Source organism: Aulonocara sp. 'chitande type north' Nkhata Bay, unplaced genomic scaffold (genome assembly GCF_057382095.1).
Source record: "Aulonocara sp. 'chitande type north' Nkhata Bay isolate Kocher_YH1m ecotype deep benthic unplaced genomic scaffold, A_spYH_male_GT1.1 unmapped_scaffold_34, whole genome shotgun sequence".
NCBI lineage: Eukaryota > Metazoa > Chordata > Actinopteri > Cichliformes > Cichlidae > Aulonocara > Aulonocara sp. 'chitande type north' Nkhata Bay.
The window spans coordinates 1-21,746 of record NW_028234366.1 but is presented as its reverse complement, the minus strand read 5'-3'; the positions used below and the strand labels follow the sequence as shown (position 1 = coordinate 21,746).

Below are 21,746 nucleotides of genomic sequence, written 5' to 3'. Positions count from 1 at the left end.
ATTCTCACTTCATTGGCTGAAAATAAACAAAGGAAATGGGGAAATATTCATTTTTCATTTAGTTGCATAATAATTCTGCACACTAATAGTTACCAACAAATATGAAAATCTCACTTTTACTTTCTTAAATATCCTGATTAGGCGCTGTAGTTGTTGAAACCAACTGTTGTCACCCTCTGCTGCTCAGTGTGCTGGCTGTTTTCTCGGGAATCTCAACCACAAGAAAGTTTATACGAACGAAGCTAAAAAACCTGTGACAGTTTGTGAAACGTCATTAGCAGCAGTGAAATAAGTTAGTTAGTGAAATGATAGAGGCTATTTTATGCTGGAAAAATTCTTCCAGCACAAAGTGGCCCAATAAACGGAATTTTTTAATACAGAAATACATCTAATGATAAAAAGCAGAGAATTCATTGTCTGTTTTCCATTGCAGAGCTGGGATGCTTGTCTCCTCATGGAGCGCTCTCGAGCTGTGAAGTGTCCAGATATCAGCGCTCACCTGGCTGGTACCAAGAAGGTTCAGCAAGTGCTCCCCAGACCTGGAGTCCTGGACAGATTCTTCCCAGACCAGCCTCAAGCTGTGCAGCAGATCCGAGCGACATTGGCTGACCTCTACACTCTAGACATGGTGAGACAAAGGGCACGGTTTGTTCATTGTTTGGAAAATTTGGCATTAGATAATCCTCACCTGGGTGTTGCTGTTCAGTGTAAGCAATATCATTTGCATTTTATTCCTCTGATTTATTTCTCTGTGGTTGCGCTGGTCTACAGGGTCCAGAGAGGGACAAAACAGTATCAGTGGCCTTGTCAGCAGCAGAACGGTTTGTCTTGAAGTCTCAGCGAGAAGGAGGAGGTACAGCGGGCGGGGGGATAGAAGCGTCTTTAAAAATGTTGAAAACTTCTGTTTGTTGCTCACCATTTGTTAAACTAGGGAAGTTTAAGCAGTGCATGTGTGGATCTGCACACACATGCAGCATTTTCTTGCATTCCATGTATGAGCTAGCCTCAGTCAAAACAGTGACGACACATACATGACTGCCTGCTGTTTTGCATTACTGTGTATCTACTGTGATTCATGCATGCTGTACTGTGACTGAGATAATAGTGTATATGAGACACACTTGACAACAACATTGATCAGGATGTGAAAAAGCTACCAGATACAAGTTGTCAGCAGGTTATGGCTGACTAACCACCCTGCCTTACATCACTCTGGGCTAATACTGTAAAAAGCAATCATTAGTTTTCTTTGTAATATCAGATCATTTGTTTTGATAAATACAAAGTCCAGTATCAGGGTTCATATGAGCTATTTTAGCAGTAATTTTACACTCCACTATGATAGTGTTTAGCTGTTAATCATGTTAGCAAGGAAGCTCGGGTTTGTAATTCATTCTTAATTTAGCCACGCTGCATGAATTTGGATGATACGATTTTTGAAAATGGCAGTTTCATTTATGGGGCGTTTATAAAATGGTATTTCTTAGGCTGGCTTTTAAGGAAGGAGAAAAGGTATGTATCAGTTGGCTGGGAAGAAAGATGGAGGTGGAAAGGATGTGCAAGCTATGGGACAAAGTTGCTGAGACTAGGTTAAAAAGAGGTGAGGATCAGTGAGCAGGAGTGTGGCTTTGTGCTGAAAAGAGCACAACAGATTGTCTGGAGAGAAGGTGAAGGAAAGTCAGCTGAAGCAAGACAGTTTGTGGAGTTTGTGTTAGACTGTATGTTATGCTGGGAGCCTGGGGATTAGTGCACTTTGATTCCAAGTTAATACTAGCTAGTGTTTCTCACTGGTTTTTGGGTGGTGGAGTAAAAGGGATTGGTTGGTGGCTGTTTCTAATGTTAGCCTTGTCTTTGCTTTCTTACAGGCAGGGTAAAGACATGGTGATGAATGAGTGTGTGGGCCGTCTGCTGAGGACCAAGAGCTCAGGACAGTCAGACGGGGGCGTCGCAGCAGGAGTCACCGTGCTCGACAACCCTCTGCTGTCCTGAGATGTCAGACTCCTGCCTGCACATACAAACCACACTGAAGTCAAAGTTCCACCTGCACCTCCACCTGTTCTTGCAACAGCATGAAAACTGACAGAGGTGAGACAGCAGAAAAGTTCTTGTCTATTTTATTTTATTTTTTACTAAGTTAAGGAATTAAGTTAAGAAGAGTGATTAAATAAATAGTTTCTTGCATTTTTGATTTAATGATTGTGTTTAGGATTATTTCAGAAACATGTTTAGAGGATCTTTGTAAGCCTGTATTTACTTTAAAAGAAGGGAAGCACTTCTTCATCCTACAGAAAAGGTGACACATTACAGATGAGTTCATAAAAAGTGTCTCTGTCACTCTTTCAAGGCTCTGTCACTTTTTCTTTTGTACTGGAACAGCATGGTAAAGTAGGCCTAGGCTGCCATCTTGTGGCAGTGTGTTGTTACTACAACATATGAAATTGTGTTTCTATTGGAAATATAATTCAGCGCCACTGAGCCGCTCTCTCAGTTACAAACTGAACCTGTTTTGTAGACATATAAATCACTAAGTACAGTGAAGCTTTTGGTTTTGTAAAAGTGTTTCTTATTCTAAATGCATGTTGATTTTTATCAGGGTGAAGAGCAGTTAGCAGTGCATTCATGGACATCTTTAAACTATTAATTGAAGAATCTTTGGTCATGATGGCATGAACTAGAAGCGTGAGCTCCAGGTGAGACTGCACAGAACAACAAGTGTCCTTAAACTGCATCAAATGATGACGTCTTACAATTTTATTCCACTGTGTGTTTTTATCATTGAACGTTTCAGTCTTTGTGTACATGTAACGCAGACACTAAAGCTGAGCCAAAACTTCATGCTGAAGAGAAGGATTCTTTTAAAATGCATGGGGGAGCAAGCGAGTCAGATACCAAGGGCACAAAGATGAAGCAGGTCTGATCGGAAACCGTTTATTTCCAGGCCAGGGAGCACAAATAAAAACACCCTTAAAAGGTTCCCTCCTGCTCAACCGCGTCACTCCCTACGGAGAGAAGATCTACATGACCTTATCTGCGTATCTGGAGGTCAGCCGCTGCTCCGCCGTGTTGTACCTGTTTGTACGTGTTTTTAAGTCTCTTGATGTCATCGTGTCTAACACACACCCTTTATCTCCTCTCTGCAGCTGGACCATTGCATCCAGCCTGCCATTATCACCAAAGACATCTGCACGGTCTTTTACTCCCGAGACGCCAAGATTTCCCCACCCCGTTCTCTCAAGAACCTCTTTGGGACTGGATACTCCAAAACTCCTGACTGGTAAATCTGGGCTGCTGCACTGTGGCCATCTCTGTTTCACAATCAAAGATATCTGCCCTGTTACAAAGTTTCCTTGTTCAAAACTTCTGCTTCATTATAGCAACCGAGTGACTGGGATCTACGAGCTGAGCTTGTGTAAGATGTCTGACACTGGAAGCCCAGGTGAGCGGCCATGAAACATGTTTAAAGAACGGCAGCTGTTTTATCATAATTCTGTGGAGAGCTTCATCCTAATGAGGGCTCATGTCCTGAGCAGGGATGCAGAGGAGGAGGAGGAAGGTCCTGGACACATCAGTGGCTTATGTGCGTGGAGAGGAGAACCTGGCCGGCTGGAGACCCAGAGGAGATAGCCTCATCCTAGAGCACCAGTGGGAGCTGGAGAAGATGGAGCAGCTGCAGGAGGTGGGGCCTTAAAAGATTCATAAAGAAATAAATCTGTTTAATATCGTAGAGGGAAAAATGACTTTTCAGCTCAAAGACCAAAGTGCTATTCTAAAAAGTTTTTTCTTAGAGTACAGACTTTACATGACTAACCTCCCCTCTTCTCCCCACCTCACATTCGCCCCCATCTTTCGTCCAGGTGGAAAAGACCCGTCACCTTCTGGGAGAGGCGGCTCCCGTGGGAACAGCTCCCACCACCAAGTCCCTGAGTGAGTCTCTGTCCCCCAGCGTGAGCTCCAGCACTCTGTCCACATCCACCTCCGCCTCCTCGCAGATCTCCAGCACCACCTTTGAAAGCGTGAGAAGGAGCTGGCCACCAAGGTGAGAAAAACGTGGGCTTAGTGGGCGTTCTTGTTGCTGCCTTCTTCCTTCTCTGCTCGGAGCTGATCGGTCTTGTTCCTGTTGTGTTGTAGTGCCTGCGCCTTCTGACACACACCTTCAATACTGAATACAAGCAGCTGGTGAACAGCATCAGTGACTGCAAGGTGAGAAATAATACAAAGAAATAAAAAAATAGCCTTTCTGTGTCACATCAGGGAGTTCCTATATTGACGTCTACCTCATCCTGCTGTTGTTTCACTTCAGCTTTCTCTCATCTCACCGATCGGACGTGATCCATCCGTGACAAGCTTCAGCAGTGCCACCCTCACCCCTTCCTCTACCTGCCCCTCTCTCTCGGACTCGCGCTGTGGCTCCATGGGCCAGAAGTAAACATATTTTTAGGAACATTGACCTCGATCTGCAAACGGTTATTGACAGGTTATCTATTTGATTCTAACTTGGTGTGATTTGTGTTAAAGGACCCCTGAGAACAGCTCACGTGCCTCCAGTCCCTCCTGCTCAGACTGTGAAAACTTCCCGATGGTTCCCACTCTGGAGACCTCCTACCTTGCGCGGGCTGCAAAGAACGAGTTCCTGAACTTGGTGCCTGATATTGAAGAAATGCGACCAGGGTGAGTAATGCCATATTAACCCAAATACTGTCACTATGACATGTGTCTCACAGACCAAATGTAAGTCGACACTCATGTTCTCTAGTTCAAGCAGAAGTGATGTGGATCGATTCAAATTCCTGAGCCTGGATGATTTCAGCTGGAAACAAACCAACTCTGCTTCTTCCTCAGATAATTCAATTCAATTCAATTTTATTTATATAGCGCCAAATCACAACAAAAGTCACCTCAAGGCGCTTCATAGATACAGAGAAAAACCCAACATTCATATGACCCCCTATGAGCAAGCACTTTGGCGACAGTGGGAAGGAAAAACTCCCCTTTAACAGGAAGAAACCTCCAGCAGAACCAGGCTCAGGGAGGGGCGGGGCCATCTGCTGCGACCGGTTGGGGTGAGAGAAGGAAGACAGGATAAAGACATGCTGTGGAAGAGAGACAGAGGTTAATAACAGATATGATTCAATGCAGAGACGTCTATTAACTCATACTGAGTGAGAAAGGAGACTGGAAAGGAAAAACTCAATGCATCATGGGAATCCCCGGCAGGCTACATCTATTGCAGCATAACTAAGGGAGGATTCAGGGTCACCTGGTCCAGCCCTAAATATATACTTTACCAAAGAGGAAAGTTTTAAGCCTAATCTTGAAATCTTGTCTTCTGAATCCAAACTGGAAGCTGGTTCCACAGAAGAGGGGCCTGAAAACTGAATGTGTTCACTGACCGGTGTTGCCAGCTTTGGTGGCTCGTCTCCCGCTCGAAGAGGACCAAAAAGAGAACAATACAGTGTTCAGCTGCCTGGCTGTGCTCTACACATACAGCCCTGCTCTGGTACAGTAAAAACCACATTTACATTTGTTTACATTTCCAATGTAGAGGATGAGTTTAGATCACTGTGGTCCAAGCTTGTCGTCAGTTATAGAAACTGGATGTGTTTCCTTACATTTATTTTGTGTTGACAGAAGTCTTTGATTCATATTGATTATTAAAGCGGGCTTTAACCTGTGGAGAAACACGTGTGCTCTTGCTCCTTCAAACGGTTTTCTTCAGAGATTTCTCACTGTTTGTACACATGCTGAGTGGCTAGTTTTGAAAACACTTACTTTACCTTTACTACTCTGCTCAGAAATGCAACCTGTGACCTTACACAGCCCAAAAACTTATCCTAAAACATAAATTAACAAGGACAGAAGCTTTTTACAAATGCTTCAACAGTGTAATTCTAACAAGGTATGCAATACATCTAATGTCAGTTCAGAGGTATGAAGTGATGACACTTTGACATCACTGAATAAAAGCAGTCTTGTCATAATAAGCTTTGCTGTGGACAGTTGGCGCGTTCATGTTAAACTTTTTCTTACAAATAAAAAAGGTAATCAGATGTTAAGTTTGTTCAGTTTTAGTTGTTCTCATCGTGTTGCTCCTCAGATCTCCCGTTGTCCCTGAGCCTGACTAAAGCTCGGCAGCTTGTTTTCAGGGCATGGCAATGCAGATATGAGCTAAATGTGACACAGCAAAGAAAAATCAGAATCAAGAAACCCTGAGCTGACTTTCATGGCTGCAGACGTGACATTAAGAGCCTCACAGATCAAAAAAGTATGGGATTTAAACTGCTTCTAGACCTGCACACGTCTGTTTCCAGGGCAGGATATCCATTCCAGTGCAGCAGAAGGAGCGGTCAGTGTGGACCTCGGTGCTGTACAGGACCTCCTGGAGCTGCTTGTCTCCTGGCATCTGGGCTTTCACTCGTATCTGAAGGACAAAATAGGAAAATCAAGTTGCTCTCACTGTCACCTGATTTCCACAGACTGCCATCTGACCACATCCCTGCAGTTGGATCCCACCGCCGTACCTCTAGGATGGGTCTTCTTGGTGTCAACCCAAACCACCCTCTCCTTCAGCTCTGAGCTGAATATATACACATGATTGCTTCTTAAAAAACAAACAAAAACAAAAAAACGTCCCCACACGGAGTGAGACTCAGTCTTGGATGCCCAGATCAGCCAGTGTGGTGTCCAAGAAAGGGAAGGGTTGGTTTGCCAAGTTGGGCTGTACCTCGATGGGCAGTGTCACCAACATGGGGATATCCTGCTCCAGTCTGACGCGCAACATCTTGTTGTGGGACCCCGGGAGCTTCCTGTCTGCCGATCCGCCTCTCCGTTGGCCTGCTCCACAGTTGCCGCCTCCTCCAGAGAGCGTTTTGTGTCGTCTGCTGCCAGCTTGACTTGCTGATCTTTATCTCAGGAGGCAGTGGGTTTTTACCCTCTCCCCCTTTGGTCCTGTGCGTTATCGTTTAAAACTCGCTATCTGCATCTTTTGGCTCCAGCACGTCTTTATTGTTAGAGTTGTTGCTTGCTGTGTTCTTCTGCAGGGTGCTGATGATTCATTGTTCTGCTTCTTCTGATGGTAAACGCCTCTGGAAAGCCTGAATATGTGAGCGCGTCTGATTCATACAGAGTTCTGCTCTGCCCCCCCGGACTGATATATGCAGCCAGTGTGAATGTGTGTTATGTATCAATCACATGTTAGGTTCATTAGACTGACACAAGGGTGATGCACGGATGTTGGTGTTTTTAGGGCCAAGTGTGAAAGTGGAAGAAAGACAATTTCTTTTGAAATGTTAAAAGAATGTTGGAAATTTGATCAGAATACAGTAAAAATGAGAGAAACAGATATTTTTCTCAGATCATTGTGTTAAATTGTCATAATCGCCATGTTCTCTTTAAGACTATCAGCTCTACTCTAAACAACCCTGAAAGCCTCTGCTGACACATGTCATCAGTTCCTTTCTTTCCTTGTAAACAAGGTCGAGTCTGTCAGGTCAGCAATAGAACTTCCTACAGATGACCCATCAGCGTTTATTCCATGACTGTAAACATGTTTCCATTTGTCACTTCAGTCTTTACTCTGAAATACAGGAAATGACATCATGGCTCAAAATCTTTGTCGTTCAAACAATTCTTTATTTAACAATATTTTAACTTTATTTAACAAAATACATTCAATAAAAACTTGAACAACAGAAAACTGATTTTTAATCCAACCACTGAAAAAAAAGGTAACGACTGAACACAAACAGAAGAACAATTTATAAAGATTAAAATGGAACTACAGGAAGTTTGATTCATAGCCTCATTTGAACTTTAACTTAAACTTAAGGAGAGCCGACCTGAACTCTGTGGAGCCTGATCTCCAGGGTTTTAAGTTGGACTCTGAAACCAGAGGATGTTTCTCTCTCTTCAGATTCACTCTGATCCTGTGATGGGAACGATTTCAGCCCTGCGTGATCGCGCTGATGTTTGCACAGAGCAGATGATGAAGTGAATGTTTTGGCACAGTGGTAACAGTGAAACAGTTTATTAGTAACGTGGGATCGTTTGTGTGCAGAGTATGAACTGAGATTACTGAAGCTCTTGTCACACTGCTCACAGCTGTAGTTTCCTTCCATGTGTTCATGCTCGTTACGACTACCTGACTGTGAGAAGCTTTTGTCACAGTGTCTGCACTTGTATGGTTTCGCTCCTGTGTGGACTCGTTTGTGTGTTTTAAGCTGACTTGCAGTGGTGAAGGATGACCCACACTGATCACAGAGGTGCTTTTTGACCCCACTGTGAAAGAGTTCATGTTGTTTTAACTCAGCTGATGTGGGGAAGCTTCTCCCACATTCTTTGCAGTATTTCAGTTTGTCTCCAGTGTGTTTACGTTGATGTATTTTTAGGCCGGCTTGCTGACTGAAAGTTTTTCCACAGATGTCACAACGAAAGTCTTTCCCACCACCACAGCGATGACAGGGTTGAGAAGTGGATCCATCTGTGTCGCTCTGCTTCTAAACAAAGACACAAAGACAGTGTAAGTCAGTCCTTCAACACTTTTATCCTGAAAGTCGCCTGAAATAAAGAGCATCTCTGCAGACGTCCAATTACATTTTACTGTTTCGATTAACACACTCAGTTTACTGGGCTACAATAGCTACAATACTACCACCATAATACTACAGCAATACAGTGGGGCAAAAAAGTATTTAGTCAGCCACCGATTGTGCAAGTTCCCCCACCTAAAATGATGACAGAGGTCAGTAATTTGCACCAGAGGTACACTTCAACTGTGAGAGACAGAATGTGAAAAAAAAAATCCATGAATCCACATGGTAGGATTTGTAAAGAATTTATTCGTAAATCAGGGTGGAAAATAAGTATTTGGTCAATAACAAAAATACAACTCAATACTTTGTAACATAACCTTTGTTGGCAATAACAGAGGTCAAACGTTTACTATAGGTCTTTACCAGGTTTGCACACACAGTAGCTGGTATTTTGGCCCATTCCTCCATGCAGATCTTCTCGAGAGCAGTGATGTTTTGGGGCTGTCGCCGAGCAACACGGACTTTCAACTCCCGCCACAGATTTTCTATGGGGTTGAGGTCTGGAGACTGGCTAGGCCACTCCAGGACTTTCAAATGCTTCTTACGGAGCCACTCCTTTGTTGCCCGGGCGGTGTGTTTTGGATCATTGTCATGTTGGAAGACCCAGCCTCGTTTCATCTTCAAAGTTCTCACTGATGGAAGGAGGTTTTGGCTCAAAATCTCACGATACATGGCCCCATTCATTCTGTCCTTAACACGGATCAGTCGTCCTGTCCCCTTGGCAGAAAAACAGCCCCATAGCATGATGTTTCCACCCCCATGCTTCACAGTAGGTATGGTGTTCTTGGGATGCAACTCAGTATTCTTCTTCCTCCAAACACGACGAGTTGAGTTTATACCAAAAAGTTCTACTTTGGTTTCATCTGACCACATGACATTCTCCCAATCCTCTGCTGTATCATCCATGTGCTCTCTGGCAAACTTCATACGGGCCTGGACATGCACTGGCTTCAGCAGCGGAACACGTCTGGCACTGCGGGATTTGATTCCCTGCCGTTGTAGTGTGTTACTGATGGTGACCTTTGTTACTTTGGTCCCAGCTCTCTGCAGGTCATTCACCAGGTCCCCCCGTGTGGTTCTGGGATCTTTGCTCACCGTTCTCATGATCATTTTGACCCCACGGGATGAGATCTTGCGTGGAGCCCCAGATCGAGGGAGATTATCAGTGGTCTTGTATGTCTTCCATTTTCTGATGATTGCTCCCACAGTTGATTTTTTCACACCAAGCTGCTTGCCTATTGTAGATTCACTCTTCCCAGTCTGGTGCAGGTCTACAATACTTTTCCTGGTGTCCTTCGAAAGCTCTTTGGTCTTGGCCATGGCGGAGTTTGGAGTCTGACTGTTTGAGGCTGTGGACAGGTGTCTTTTATACAGATGATGAGTTCAAACAGGTGCCATTCATACAGGTAACGAGTGGGGGACAGAAAAGCTTCTTACAGAAGACGTTACAGGTCTGTGAGAGCCAGAGATTTTCCTTGTTTGAGGTGACCAAATACTTATTTTCCACCCTAATTTACGAATAAATTCTTTACAAATCCTACCATGTGAATTCATGGATTTTTTTTTCACATTCTGTCTCTCACAGTTGAAGTGTACCTCTGGTGCAAATTACTGACCTCTGTCATCATTTTAAGTGGGGGAACTTGCACAATCGGTGGCTGACTAAATACTTTTTTGCCCCACTGTACTTATTTAATATTACAGTAACATCTGACTTACACTTAAATGAAATGAAAACCTGAATAATGGCTCAGAGCTACTCTTCGGTGCAGTAGAAGTGCTAACATGCTAACACAATTTAATGAGCAGACTTGTTCCAAACAGTCAGACTGAACTTACAAGAATAAAATAAAAATACAAACCTCACAGTAACTGCACTTGTAGAGTCTCTTTCTGGTGTGGATCTGTTGGTGTTGTCTCAGGTACTGTGGAGTTTTAAAAGTCTTCTCACACAGGTCACATTGATAAGGTCTCTCCTCAGTGTGGGTAAACATGTGGCGTTGTAACTGTGTGTCTGTTGTAAAGTATTTGCCACACTGATCACACCAGTACACATCTTCTCCGGAGTGAATGCGTAGGTGTATATTTCGGTACCCTAGCTGGCTGAAAGTTTTTCCACAGATGTCACAGCTGTATGCCTTAACTCCAGAGTGGGTAACTAGATGTCTCTGTAAGTTGCTACTTCGAGTAAAAGCTCTGCCACACTGATCACAGCTGTAAGCTTTAACTCCACTGTGGACGACTTGGTGTGTTTTTAGGGCATTCTTCCAGGAAAACGACTTTCCACACAAGTCACAGCTGAACGGTCTCTCTCCAGTGTGGATGAGCTGATGTTGTTTTAGTTTAAACTTCCAGGTAAAATCCTTCCCACACTCGTCACAGGTGTTTTTTTTCTCTCTCTTTCTTCTGTGAGGTTTGTCGGCCTCCTGAGAGCGCTGACTTCTCGGTCCACGTTGGTCCTGCAGTGACAGAGATACAAACAGAGGCAGTGAGTGAAATGCAGTCATTAAACAAACTGAAGCTTCAAACTCCCTCCATTAACACTAGTTTTAAACCTGAAGGTGGAGTGTGGCACCAAACACCACCAGAACCTGAACGACTGCAGGTGCTGATAAGTTGCGGTCGCGGTATTTCAACATCTAGTTAGCAATACAGAAGACGAGCGAGAATAAATGGAGTAATATTTTTTATGTGGCAGGTAATTTCAAATGCAGCAATTCTATCAGCCCAACAAACATCAGTAAACACACAAACTGTTTGTGTGCAGTTTGTCTCACAATGTGATGTAAAGACTGCAGCAAAATCCTCTGCAGGTTAGTGCAGGATAAGCAGGCAAGTTTACTGTAATGTGATGGATTTAAGTAAAGAACAGTGTGTGACTGGTGCACAGTGACTGTGGTGCTCATGTCAGAGTTAGATTACATCAAGTGTAGCAGAGATTAACTTAAACTTAAGCTCATGATGCTGACATTCATTCACTGAGCTCCACCCACATACCAACAGTTTAGTGTCTAATATAAAGACAGTGTACTGTCAGTGTAGAGAAAGGAAATCAGCCAGGACAACTCATGAAACATCTGCTGACATCTGGATGAATTCACAGAGAGCAGCAGGTCAGCTGATCACAGCCTGTACATTAAAAAAATCTACTGGAGCTCTCAATAGAAATGATTGTGAGCTGTGACCCTTTTCCCCACACTGAGCCACTACAGCTGATTTTAGGGTTGAATCCTGCTGAATCCCACTTTAACATCTTCCTGCTCATTTTGATGTTTAGAGGCAACGTCACCGTCTAAGATGTAGGCATTGTATACATTGTATACATTATTTCTACATTACATTAATATTGCACAAGGTTCATTTAGTTTAGCATAAAATATACATATCAGTACTTCAGCTTTTAATGGAGTATTTCTTAACACTAGTATCTGTCACCTTCTGTGTTGAGCTCATTGTTTTCTCTGCAGTGGCTGAACTGAGTCCAAGTAGCTGAAATTTCCTCTGCTGCTCCGTCAGACTCTTCTTCTCCTCCTGATCAGCTGGGACACAAAACAGAACTTTGTTAAGCTCCACACTGCACTGAAGAGTCAAAGTGTCTCATATGTTCATCTGAGAACACACAGAACACATTTTAGCTTCCCTGGGTGGACAACTTGTTTGAAACAAACACAAAAGGTTTGAGCACCGATACCAAATTCAGCAGTATGACACACCAGTACCAGGAGAGCAATTCCTCTTTAAAATATGCCCTGGCCAAGAAAAAAACCCGACAATATACGTGTGCCGTGAGAAATGATAGATAGATAGATAGATAGATAGATAGATAGATAGATAGATAGATAGATAGATAGATAGATAGATAAAATTTGTTTCAAATATGCAAATATAATTGAAATAACAACAGAAAAAAACCAACTTAAAAATCATCAAGTAGGTGGTAGGCCTAAACTTATTTTCAGAATAATTACATCTAAGACTTTGTTTCATTGTAAGATTATAACACTGACGGCAATATAATTGTTTGTTGTTCAGCAGAACAGTGTCCAGTATGTTGGCTGTTATACTTTGTTGTGCTTGAAAATAAAAGTTGGGCTGATTTTAACATCATTACAAAAAGTGTTGTTAATTATTTCTAATCATATTCAGGTTACCACAAATAGTTTTTTCATTTAGTTGAACTTGTTTGTCAGTAGGTAAACAATTAAAATTGTACAGTCAGAAATATCAAGTTATTCTTAATACTGCAGACTTGCAATGTGTAAGTTGTCCTAACAGTCATCTTAAGTAAGCTTTACTTAGTTTTTTTGAGGCAACGAGTTTCCTCAATTTTTTGGAGTTCTGGGAACTAACAAGGCTGTACAGTGTACTCAAAATGAGTAAGTTGCCCTAACTTGGTCATCTTACGTAAACTTGATCCAATTTTCTTGAGTTCTGGGAACAAATGAGCTTGTACAGAGTACTCAAAATAAATAAGTTGACCTAATTTAGTCATTTTTAGCTAAGCTTTACTCAATTTTTTGAGGCAACGAGTTTCCTCAATTTTTTTGAGTTCTGGGAACTAATTAGATTTTACAGTGTACCTACTTCTTTGTTCATTGTAAACAATTGTACTTTCTGTAAAGTGCTTTCAATAAAACAGAAAAGAAAAGTATGTTTCGTTTTGTTTTTTTTCTTCAAGATCTGTTCACATGTACTTAGCAAGAGTGAGTACACAGCGTTAAAAAATGGTACTTAGTGTAGTGAGGAAGGCGAAAAGCAAAGAGAGCGTATGAAGGTAATATTGAAGTAGGCGCAGTTTTGAAGTGGTGAAAGGCAAAGGCATGAGTGCAAGCGTAATAAAAGGTAATAGGAGAGATGTAGAGCAGGCAGAGGACTTGGCTGGAGCAGGAAAAAGCGAGTGCACGTCTCCCCGCCCCCCAAGCGAGGGCCGTGGCACTGAGTTCCTACGAGCTGTGTTGTCGGTTGCAACCTTAGATCACACCATAGGGAAGGCAAGAAGCTGGAAAATCGCCTCTCTTTTCATCCTTTCCCCTCCTGGAAGGCAGCGAAAGCGAAAAAGAGCACCCATCGGAGGTAAACCCCCCCCCAAACGTACCAAATTGCTCTCATTGTACGCTTCCAAATTTTTGCAGGAGCCGCAATCGCGGGTCATCGCGCTTTTCCATTGACTTTACATGTAAACCTGACGCTCTGTTCGCGTCTATCGCGTTCAAGCTTTTTATAGAATAAATTGCATGACTGCAGTGAGAAATCAGTAACATCACGACAATGTCAGTAGGGAGTGGGGAGAGGGTTTTAGGAGTGCCCGGTCTTACAACTGCAGCACAGATCATAATAAAATTGCTATTTGCTTGGGTATTACTTTCATGAATGACATCCATATTAATAGGAATCAAATTCTGCATCTTCAAGTTAGGATTTTAAGGGGGATAAGGGGCGGGGACACCAACTGATGTGCAACCTCTACTAAAGCTTTAGCATAGGAGTAATACTAATGATTCTTGACGCCAGCGAGGCTGACAAAGTGGTGTAACAATTTGGGTTTTTTTTAAAGATAGAATTTCCTATTACTGACAGCATTTAGAAACTAGGGTTTGACTCCTGTGTGAGACCGTAATTTTCTTTACTCTTCTTTATTTATGTAACTTTTGTTTTCACTGGCAATTTAGTATTAGGTTAGGACAAAAAACAAATTAGGAAGGTTAAAGACAGAACATTACTAGATTGTGGTTTTAATTAAAATGTAGCCTTTGACAATGCTGAACACATGAGAAGCTACTTTAAGGCATATCACCCAATTTGTAATATTGCTAAACATTTCTTAAGGCAGACGAGTCATGCTGGCTGGGTCAGTGTCATTTTTGTTGTAATTGATGTCTGGTTTGTTCTGTTCCCTAGTGATGGGTAGGGATGGGTACCAGTATCCGGTGTTCTGACATAATCCTTGAAATAGTAATAACACAGTATCCTCAGCAAAGATGAATTAAACAAGTTTTATTTTAATGGAAGTTTACTTCAAGTCTTCAGATTTTTACTGTCTTTTATTTGATTACTTTAAAGTATATGATTACATTAGAGTAATTAAATAAAGACAGTTTTGATGGAGCTCCTGAGCCAGCCCAAGCTCTCTATGAAGACGAGGAAAAACTCCCCTGGGGGGGCCAGACTGACGGGAAGAAACCTCGGGAAAGCCCATTCAAAGAGAGATCCCCTTTCCTGGGATGGCTGGGGGGGGGGGGGGGTTACAGGAATTCCAAAACACTGAAATTTAAAGTGGGCCAATTAAAAAAAATTATTTCCTGAAAAAAAGAAAGGTAATTCATACATCACACATAAATGATAACGTCTGAATTGTGTGTGTTTGTGTGTGTGTGTGATAGGCTTATCTCAGCCAAGTGTGATGCTGTAGCTCCTCCAGCGTCGGCCGCGTCTCCGGGACTTTGGTTAAACACGCGTCCAAGAAATCCCGGCAGTCTGGAAAGAAAGGAAAGAGAAAAAACATGAAGATGATAGTTCCAGTGGTCCAAGCCATCAGTCAGTCTTGAAGTGTGACGTTTTCTTACTTTTGGACAGATGTCTTTTGAATTTCAGGCGCTTTTTGAGGAAGCTCGTGGTGTTAAAGTCCCCGGCATGAAGCGCTTCGTACAGAACCACTCCCATTTGCCATACCGTGGTGGGTCCACACCTGTAGCAACTGCGCCCGTACCACTCGGGAGGGGAGTAAATTTCTGTACCTAATAAACAGACACAATTGCAATTTCTTCTAAAACAAAAGGCGAAAATTGTGACATCTGTGAAGAGCAAGAGCAGAATATGTTACCATAGAAGACGCGGTACTGCGACTGCCCCTTAACAAAGCAGCTCAGTCCAAAGTCGATGATACGAACACGCGGTACATCTGAGCCGGTCTCAATTAGAATGTTCTCACTCTTGAGGTCCCGGTGAAAGATGTGTTTATCCTCCAGGTGCTTCGCAGCATCAACCAGCTGCTTCAGAATGACCTGGAAATAGAGCAGGGCGATATGACCAAAAATATTTATCACGATATACATTTGAAAAGTTGCGATAACGATATAACTGACGATATAACTGACGATATAATTGACACTAGACAAAATACTTTACAACTCCACAACTTTATTAGTGCAAAAAACCCCATAAATGTATTTTCACTTAAACAAGCAGCTGTTTTTTTATGTGCATTAAAGTTATATAAAAATGTAACAGTGCAAATGCAAATTCCTCGCTGACAGTTTAACCAAAAGGCATTTCCAGTGGAAATTGGCCGACATATCCTCAGCATAACCATGTAAAATATCCACAAAGCTTAAAAAGAGGTTATACACACACAATACGGTAATATCACGTTGAGGTGCAGTACGTATCACTCCGCGAGGCGCCTGCCTACGATAGCCGTAATGCTCCGACAATCCATCGAGCGGTGCGGCTTTGTAGCTTAGCAAAGTCGCCGTGTACATAAAATCGTTTTGAGGTCAGTAAACACAACCAGAATTCATACATAAGGCACACGGGATTATAAGGGGCACTGTCGAGTTTCAGAAAAATCAAAGGATTGATTTTAAGTGTGCCGTATTTTCCAAACAACACGGTAATAACGACGGCCCGCTAGCATGCGCTACCAAAAATCGTGCTTTGTTGTGTATCTGACGGACGAAAGCTAAACCAGTTCCACACCACTAAAGTTGCAGCATTTTTACAAACCAGTTCTGGTTCATCCGTTTCATTCAACGATCCACTTTTGCTCTTCTCTTTCTGCGTCACCGCCATCTGCGTATGTAAACATAGGCACTGCGCATGCGCGTTTTACCTATTCTAGCGCGATATTTCATTTTCCTATCGTTGCCCAAAATTACACCGGTATTACCGTGAATGGTATGATATAGCCCAGCCCTACCTGGAAACGATGAAAAAGACAATAATCAATCAATGGGTTAATGTTTCTCTAATACTCTGTGCTTTGATTGAATGATGTACAGTCTAAGACTCTTCTAAGGCAAGTCAACTTGCCTTGGCCTTGTCCTCTGGCAAAAATCCTCCATTTTCTTCTATGTATTTATCCAGGTCCACAGCGGGGACAGGTCTCTCCATCACCAGGATCAGCTCTCTGCCAAAGTCAAACCACTCCAACAGAGACACTGGGGCTGATGTTTCCACTGATCCATCTGCTTCAGCTGCAAGCTTCAGCATGATGGCAACTTCCACTGACACATTCTTCCCGTTATCATCCTGAAATATTTCAACAAAGTGGATGATGAGGCACAGACGTTCCACAGGTGAACGCTGCATGCAATCCACTAATGTAAAAACAATTCAAGTCTTGCACATTTACCTTCACTTTGCAGTACACTTTCCCCTTTGGGATGTGTTTGATGGCCACCTAAAAGACACAGGGCATTGATGAGCATTTCCTCAGTATGACATCATTAAAGGTGTAAAACAGCATACATCTCAGCTTACGATATTATCCCTTATCTGCATTACTGCCTGTCTTACTACCACCATCTGAACACTTACTGGTAAATGATCCTTTATGCGGTAGCCAGCAAACACTGCTCCGCATCCTCCTTCTCCAAGCCGGTGCTCCTCCACGTATCTCGCTTGGAAGTCACCTAAACAGACAAACACAAATTGGGTTTTACTACAGCTGTCACACAAATTACTCTCTGCTGTACCCTAAATGTTCATTTTGCTCTTCACCTGAATATAAGTACCTGGGTATGTGTCAGCCAGTCTTACAGGACTAACACAACCATTCACACTCGCATTTCTGCATTCACACCTATGGGCAATTTAGTGTTTCCAATTAACCTGTCACCACTAACTGCATGTCTTAAAATGCAGTTAGTGGTGATGTCATTAAAATGAATGCAACTTGTCTGCGTTGTTAACTATCCCCAAACACGGCACCTGCTTCCTGAAATGCTCAGAGTAGCTCATCTGCAACCAGTAACCAGCCGTGCTCAAAGTCTTTTAAACGACTTTCCTCCCCATTCTGATGCTCTGTTTGAAATGTTGAGTTGCATTCATAATCAAGCTGTTAGCTGTGTGCCCAGCTTAACCTAGCTACACATGTCTGTAGACATTGACCAGGGGTCAGCCTCATTATATCAGAGCTCTGCTGACAAAGCTGAAAGAGACGCAGCCTGTGACTTGAAATATGTGTCCAGCATAAACATGCAGGAGCGCTTTGGACAAACTTGATGAGCACTGTAAATAAGAAGTCCCACGTGAACTCGGGTTTCAGTCCAGTTTATTCCTGATTTGTGCTCACACAGCCATTTTAGAGTGTTGCATCATTAATGTGATGAGGCTTCACTTTGATAGCGTTAGGTGGACATCTGGTGAAACATACAGAGTTGTCATACTGAATCACTACTTACTGTTTTCCATTGAATTTAACGTACACAGCAAAGAGAAAAAAGCTTCATCGTGGACTCTCTTTGCAGTTTCACTTTGCAGAATCGCTGAATTTTCTATACATCATCTATATTAACTCAACTAGTGATCGGGGCATTTGTAGGCCTTTATTTCTTATTTCATCTGTTTGATCAGTACAAGTGTTCATTTTTAGTGTGAAACAGCTACTACATGTACTCTGAAATGTGCCACGTTAAAGTTAGTGCAGTATAGTGTTCACACATAGTCAACATGTTTCAGAAAAAAGCAATCTGCTGCTTTAGTTCACCAACTGGGCTTTTATTGTGAAACTCAAAGGATAACAAAGCCAGGTGTCATCCTCTTTCAATAATTTCAGATCAGGATCTTATGTTTAGGTCTAATGCATATTATCTGACAGACAAGTCTTTGTTTTATTTTGATTTTTACAAACAAGAGTGAATTTAAAAAATGAGCCAAAATGAACAAAGGAACATAAATTATGTTAGGAAAAGTCAACATACGTTGGTCTATTTTTTCTCCCTCGTGCTTCAGGGTTAACGTTCTCCTAACATCCCCACCATTCTCCCAAACTAATGAGAGGCTTTCTTGAGTGTAATTTATGATTTTATTGAATGTACTTGTTTTTGTAATGTGCGTTTGTGCAGATATTACAAGCGGCTGCAAACCCTTGTCAAAGACCCTCGACACGACTGCGTGCTGTTTGCCAATGAATTTCAGAAGTACTCTTACTGTCCACGAGAGAAGGGCGAGAGCCAGGAAAAATGGCAGACCAGGTCAGTGCTCATTATTTACCACACTCACTGAAGTGTACAGTCAAGTTGCTGCAGCACATGTAGCATAGAAATAGAGTCTATAGAGTCTTTTCCTTTCTCATTTTTTCCTCTTTGTCATGTTTTTTCTTCTACTTATACTTCTTTGACTTCATTTTGTTTTTCTGGGTCAAAGTGTGACGTTACATGTTTCACTAGGTGAAATTTGTAAATCTCATTAATTATAATGGAGATTATGCTAATAAAACATATTCAGTTCTTCAGTAAAGATGAAATACTTGCACCATGGGAAGTCCCCAATCTTGCCTATTGCAGCGTAACTAAGGGAGGATTCAGGGTCACTCAATCCAGCCCTAACTATAAATCAAAAAGGAAAGTTTTAATCCTAATCTTAATAGTGAGAGGGCGTCAGTCTCCCGTGTGCAAATAGGAAGCTGGTTCTACAAAAAAGGACATGAAGGCTGATGCTCTGCCTCCCATTCTACTTTTGTAAACCCCACAAATAAGCCCGCAGCCTGAGAGTAAAGTGGGTGTGTAAAAGGGGTTTGATTATTCAAGACTTTTCTGTGTAAGAAGATTTTAAATTAAATTCTGGATTTAACAGGGAAGCCAGTATGGGAGAAATATGTTCTTTTGTTCTTGGACTGGATTAACTGAAGGTTTTTCAAATGATGCTTTTAGGACATCCTGATAATCATCCAATCACACAAAATGTCTTTGACTGCACCTGCTGACTACTTCTGCTCAGCAACTCTTGAAAGGAAATTGTGTTTCTAAAAATGTTAAGTCTCTGGGTTTAAAAAATATTTTGTGAAAGTGACATAAATGTATAGTTCACACGTGTGCAAAATTCATCTGGGAGATTTAAAAATGTAAACATTACATTTGAACTTTCTTTCAAATTGTGCAACAGGCCAGCGGTGCAGATGCATATGGCACTTAGAGCACACGTACTGGCTAAGATGTCAATCGAGCATTCATAGTGTTTTGTCCCAATAGGGGTTCAATGGGTAAAGGGGTCATTTTAACATTTTCAAAAATGTTTTTCCTCCACTTCAGGTAGAAAACAAGTGCAGGAACAAAGAAGTCAGGAGGACTTGTGAATGGCAGCTTAAAAGTGATTAATATTTATACCAGTTTAATAGAGAAAAGCACCAAAAGGATTTAATGAGTGTTTTTAATAATAGAGACTTGGTTGTAATGTTAATCACGATCTGACAAACTTTTATGTTGTGCCAACAAATGAAGCTAGAAGTGCAGTGTGTTCTCATGAAATGTGTTTATTATATAGATAAGGCACTCAATTATTTATTTTTTATATTCTTTCTGTGGAAGCACCATTTGAATTACAAGTAGTGTGAAATCATAACTTCCACCTACAAAACAGCAAAAACTTAGTGGGATATGTTAAAGATTATTGCTTTAGCGGGCAATTTGCTTTCATGCATCTTATGCTAAACTTGTGAGTTCATTTAATGTGTGTGTGTGTGTGTGTGTGTGTGTGTGTGTGTGTGTGTGTGTGTGTGTGTGTGTGTGTGTGTGTGTGTAGGTGTGTGTACTCAGCTGCAGTGTGGTACTACAACCACCTGGCAGGAATGATGAATATAGTGATGATCACTGAGGATCCTGAGGCCGTGGCTCAGTTCAGCAGCCTGACGTCTGGAGTGTACGTCATCTCCGTCCAGGTATATGAAATACCTTTATAATACCATCTACTCTATATCGGCTTCTTATATGTAGCCACCTTACAGGGATTTATCATCATGCATTTAGAGAAACACGTGGTTTGAACACCTAAAACTGAAAGTCAGCTCTTTGTGTTAAAGTCGTTGTGTTGGAGCCTATATGATGGAACAGTTGGTTGGTCTGTATTATTTCACTAATCTTCAGTGGGACTATTGTAGCATGTAGCAGGCATGGGTTTTTGAAACACTTACATTTTTGGCAGCAGTATTAGAACAGTCTCACTTAGAAGTGAAATTGGTGGTTGTTGTCAAACTTTCGGTCATTACACATGATTTCTTGGTTAAGTGACAAAATGTAAATATATGTGGCATTTAGTCTGTTTACATACGGAGAGCTGCACTTTGTTTTTCAATTCATGTCAGCCTAGCAAGCATGCTGTGGTTGTATAAAACACAGTGACAATGAGTCAGAAAACTATTAAACTAGTATGTAAATGAGAATTTCGCTAAAGGTGAAGGTCACAGCCTTGTTTGTAATTGCACTGATTGATCCGAGCTCTGTCAGAAAAAAACAGTTACACTTTTTACCTATTTGTCGATACACTGGTATCGCCATTTAAAATGGTCAATAAATGACAGTTAAAGTAAAGAAGAGAGGTTAGAAACAGCCTTTAGCCATGTTATGGGTATTGATATTATATGTTTGGCTTCACAGGTACTCTGCATCTTCCCTCTTGGCAACGTGTTTGGAACGCCGCAAACACGAGTCGGTCAGAGAGTAAACTCATTGCTCAATAAGGACTGATATCAAGTCTGATGTTTATTTAAAGGAAAAAGAGCAGTACATGCTAGTAGCCGTGAAATTAATATTACATCGCTTTCTATTGTGATACATTTTTGATACATTGCTGCCAGATTTGTATATTTTTATCCAAACATACGTACCCGGGTATTTTTGAAAACGCAGATTTTTCTATGTGTTTGCGCCTTTCGTCCACACGTAAACGGCGTTTTCGGTCACTGAAAACAGAGATTTTCAACCAGAATTGGTAGAATTCATTTAAATTGGTTGGTTTCCTAAAACGGTCGTGGCGTTTAAGCACGGTCCAACAATTAACAACAGGGTTGAGGTTGTTGCTTTGGGAAGCCCATTCCAAAAACTCGCTTTATTTATTCTGAAACCAGTTCTTATATCTATTTAACTATTATTGTAATACTAATACTGAGGACGTCTAACTGTATCAAAAGGTTTAAGCATCTGGCTGTTGATTTGAGGTGAATTT

At 41.8% G+C, this 21,746-nt stretch overlaps 3 protein-coding genes and 1 long non-coding RNA gene across 5 annotated transcripts in view; 3 read left to right on the top strand and 1 right to left on the bottom strand.

Moving 5' to 3' along the window:
- Positions 1 to 2,372, top strand: part of LOC147300349 (glutathione synthetase-like) — a 28,951-nt gene extending 26,579 nt beyond the window's left edge. The window contains exons 2-4 of the mRNA XM_086285170.1: positions 434 to 628; positions 772 to 853; positions 1,866 to 2,372. Of these exons, the coding sequence (XP_086141296.1) occupies positions 434 to 628; positions 772 to 853; positions 1,866 to 1,885 (297 nt within the window). The 3' untranslated portion in view covers positions 1,886 to 2,372. The remainder of the gene's footprint in view (positions 1 to 433; positions 629 to 771; positions 854 to 1,865) is intronic.
- Positions 2,373 to 2,850: 478 nt separating this feature from the next.
- On the top strand, positions 2,851 to 4,040 carry LOC147300348 (kinesin-like protein KIF1B). Its single transcript, XM_086285169.1, has 5 exons — positions 2,851 to 3,042; positions 3,141 to 3,274; positions 3,375 to 3,436; positions 3,531 to 3,676; positions 3,855 to 4,040. The coding sequence occupies exons 1-5, from the start codon at positions 3,019 to 3,021 to the stop codon at positions 4,038 to 4,040; spliced, it is 552 nt and encodes a 183-aa protein (XP_086141295.1). The 5' UTR covers positions 2,851 to 3,018.
- Positions 4,041 to 14,215: 10,175 nt separating this feature from the next.
- Positions 14,216 to 16,910, bottom strand: LOC147300347 (serine/threonine-protein kinase pim-3-like). The gene is made up of 4 exons (XM_086285172.1): positions 16,617 to 16,910; positions 15,409 to 15,589; positions 15,152 to 15,322; positions 14,216 to 15,062 (listed from the first exon to the last, which is right to left on the bottom strand). Exons 1-4 carry the CDS (start codon positions 16,893 to 16,895, stop codon positions 14,971 to 14,973), a joined length of 723 nt encoding a protein of 240 aa, XP_086141298.1. The 5' UTR covers positions 16,896 to 16,910; the 3' UTR covers positions 14,216 to 14,970.
- Positions 15,721 to 20,469, top strand: LOC147300346 (uncharacterized). 2 transcript variants are annotated; one of them, XR_015127962.1, is made up of 3 exons: positions 15,721 to 16,882; positions 18,653 to 18,781; positions 20,342 to 20,469. It is a non-coding gene; the product is annotated as an uncharacterized LOC147300346 (long non-coding RNA). The 2 variants fall into 2 exon arrangements; XR_015127961.1 differs by having other exon boundaries at positions 20,328 to 20,463.
- The last annotated feature ends 1,277 nt before the right edge of the window (positions 20,470 to 21,746 follow it).

Bases quoted from the DNA above. Each gene is read 5' to 3' on its own strand.
- LOC147300348 (XM_086285169.1), top strand. From the start codon at position 3,019: ATGACCTTATCTGCGTATCTGGAG. The intron at 3,275-3,374 runs GTAAATCTGGGC...GCTTCATTATAG, and splicing joins TACTCCAAAACTCCTGACTG to CAACCGAGTGACTGGGATCT. The intron at 3,437-3,530 runs GTGAGCGGCCAT...TGTCCTGAGCAG, and splicing joins GTCTGACACTGGAAGCCCAG to GGATGCAGAGGAGGAGGAGG.
- LOC147300347 (XM_086285172.1), bottom strand. From the start codon at position 16,895: ATGCAGCGTTCACCTGTGGAACGTCTGTGCCTCATCATCCACTTTGTT. The intron at 15,323-15,408 runs GTAACATATTCT...TCTGTTTATTAG, and splicing joins GCAGTACCGCGTCTTCTATG to GTACAGAAATTTACTCCCCT. The intron at 15,063-15,151 runs GTAAGAAAACGT...CTTTCTTTCCAG, and splicing joins CAAAAGACATCTGTCCAAAA to ACTGCCGGGATTTCTTGGAC.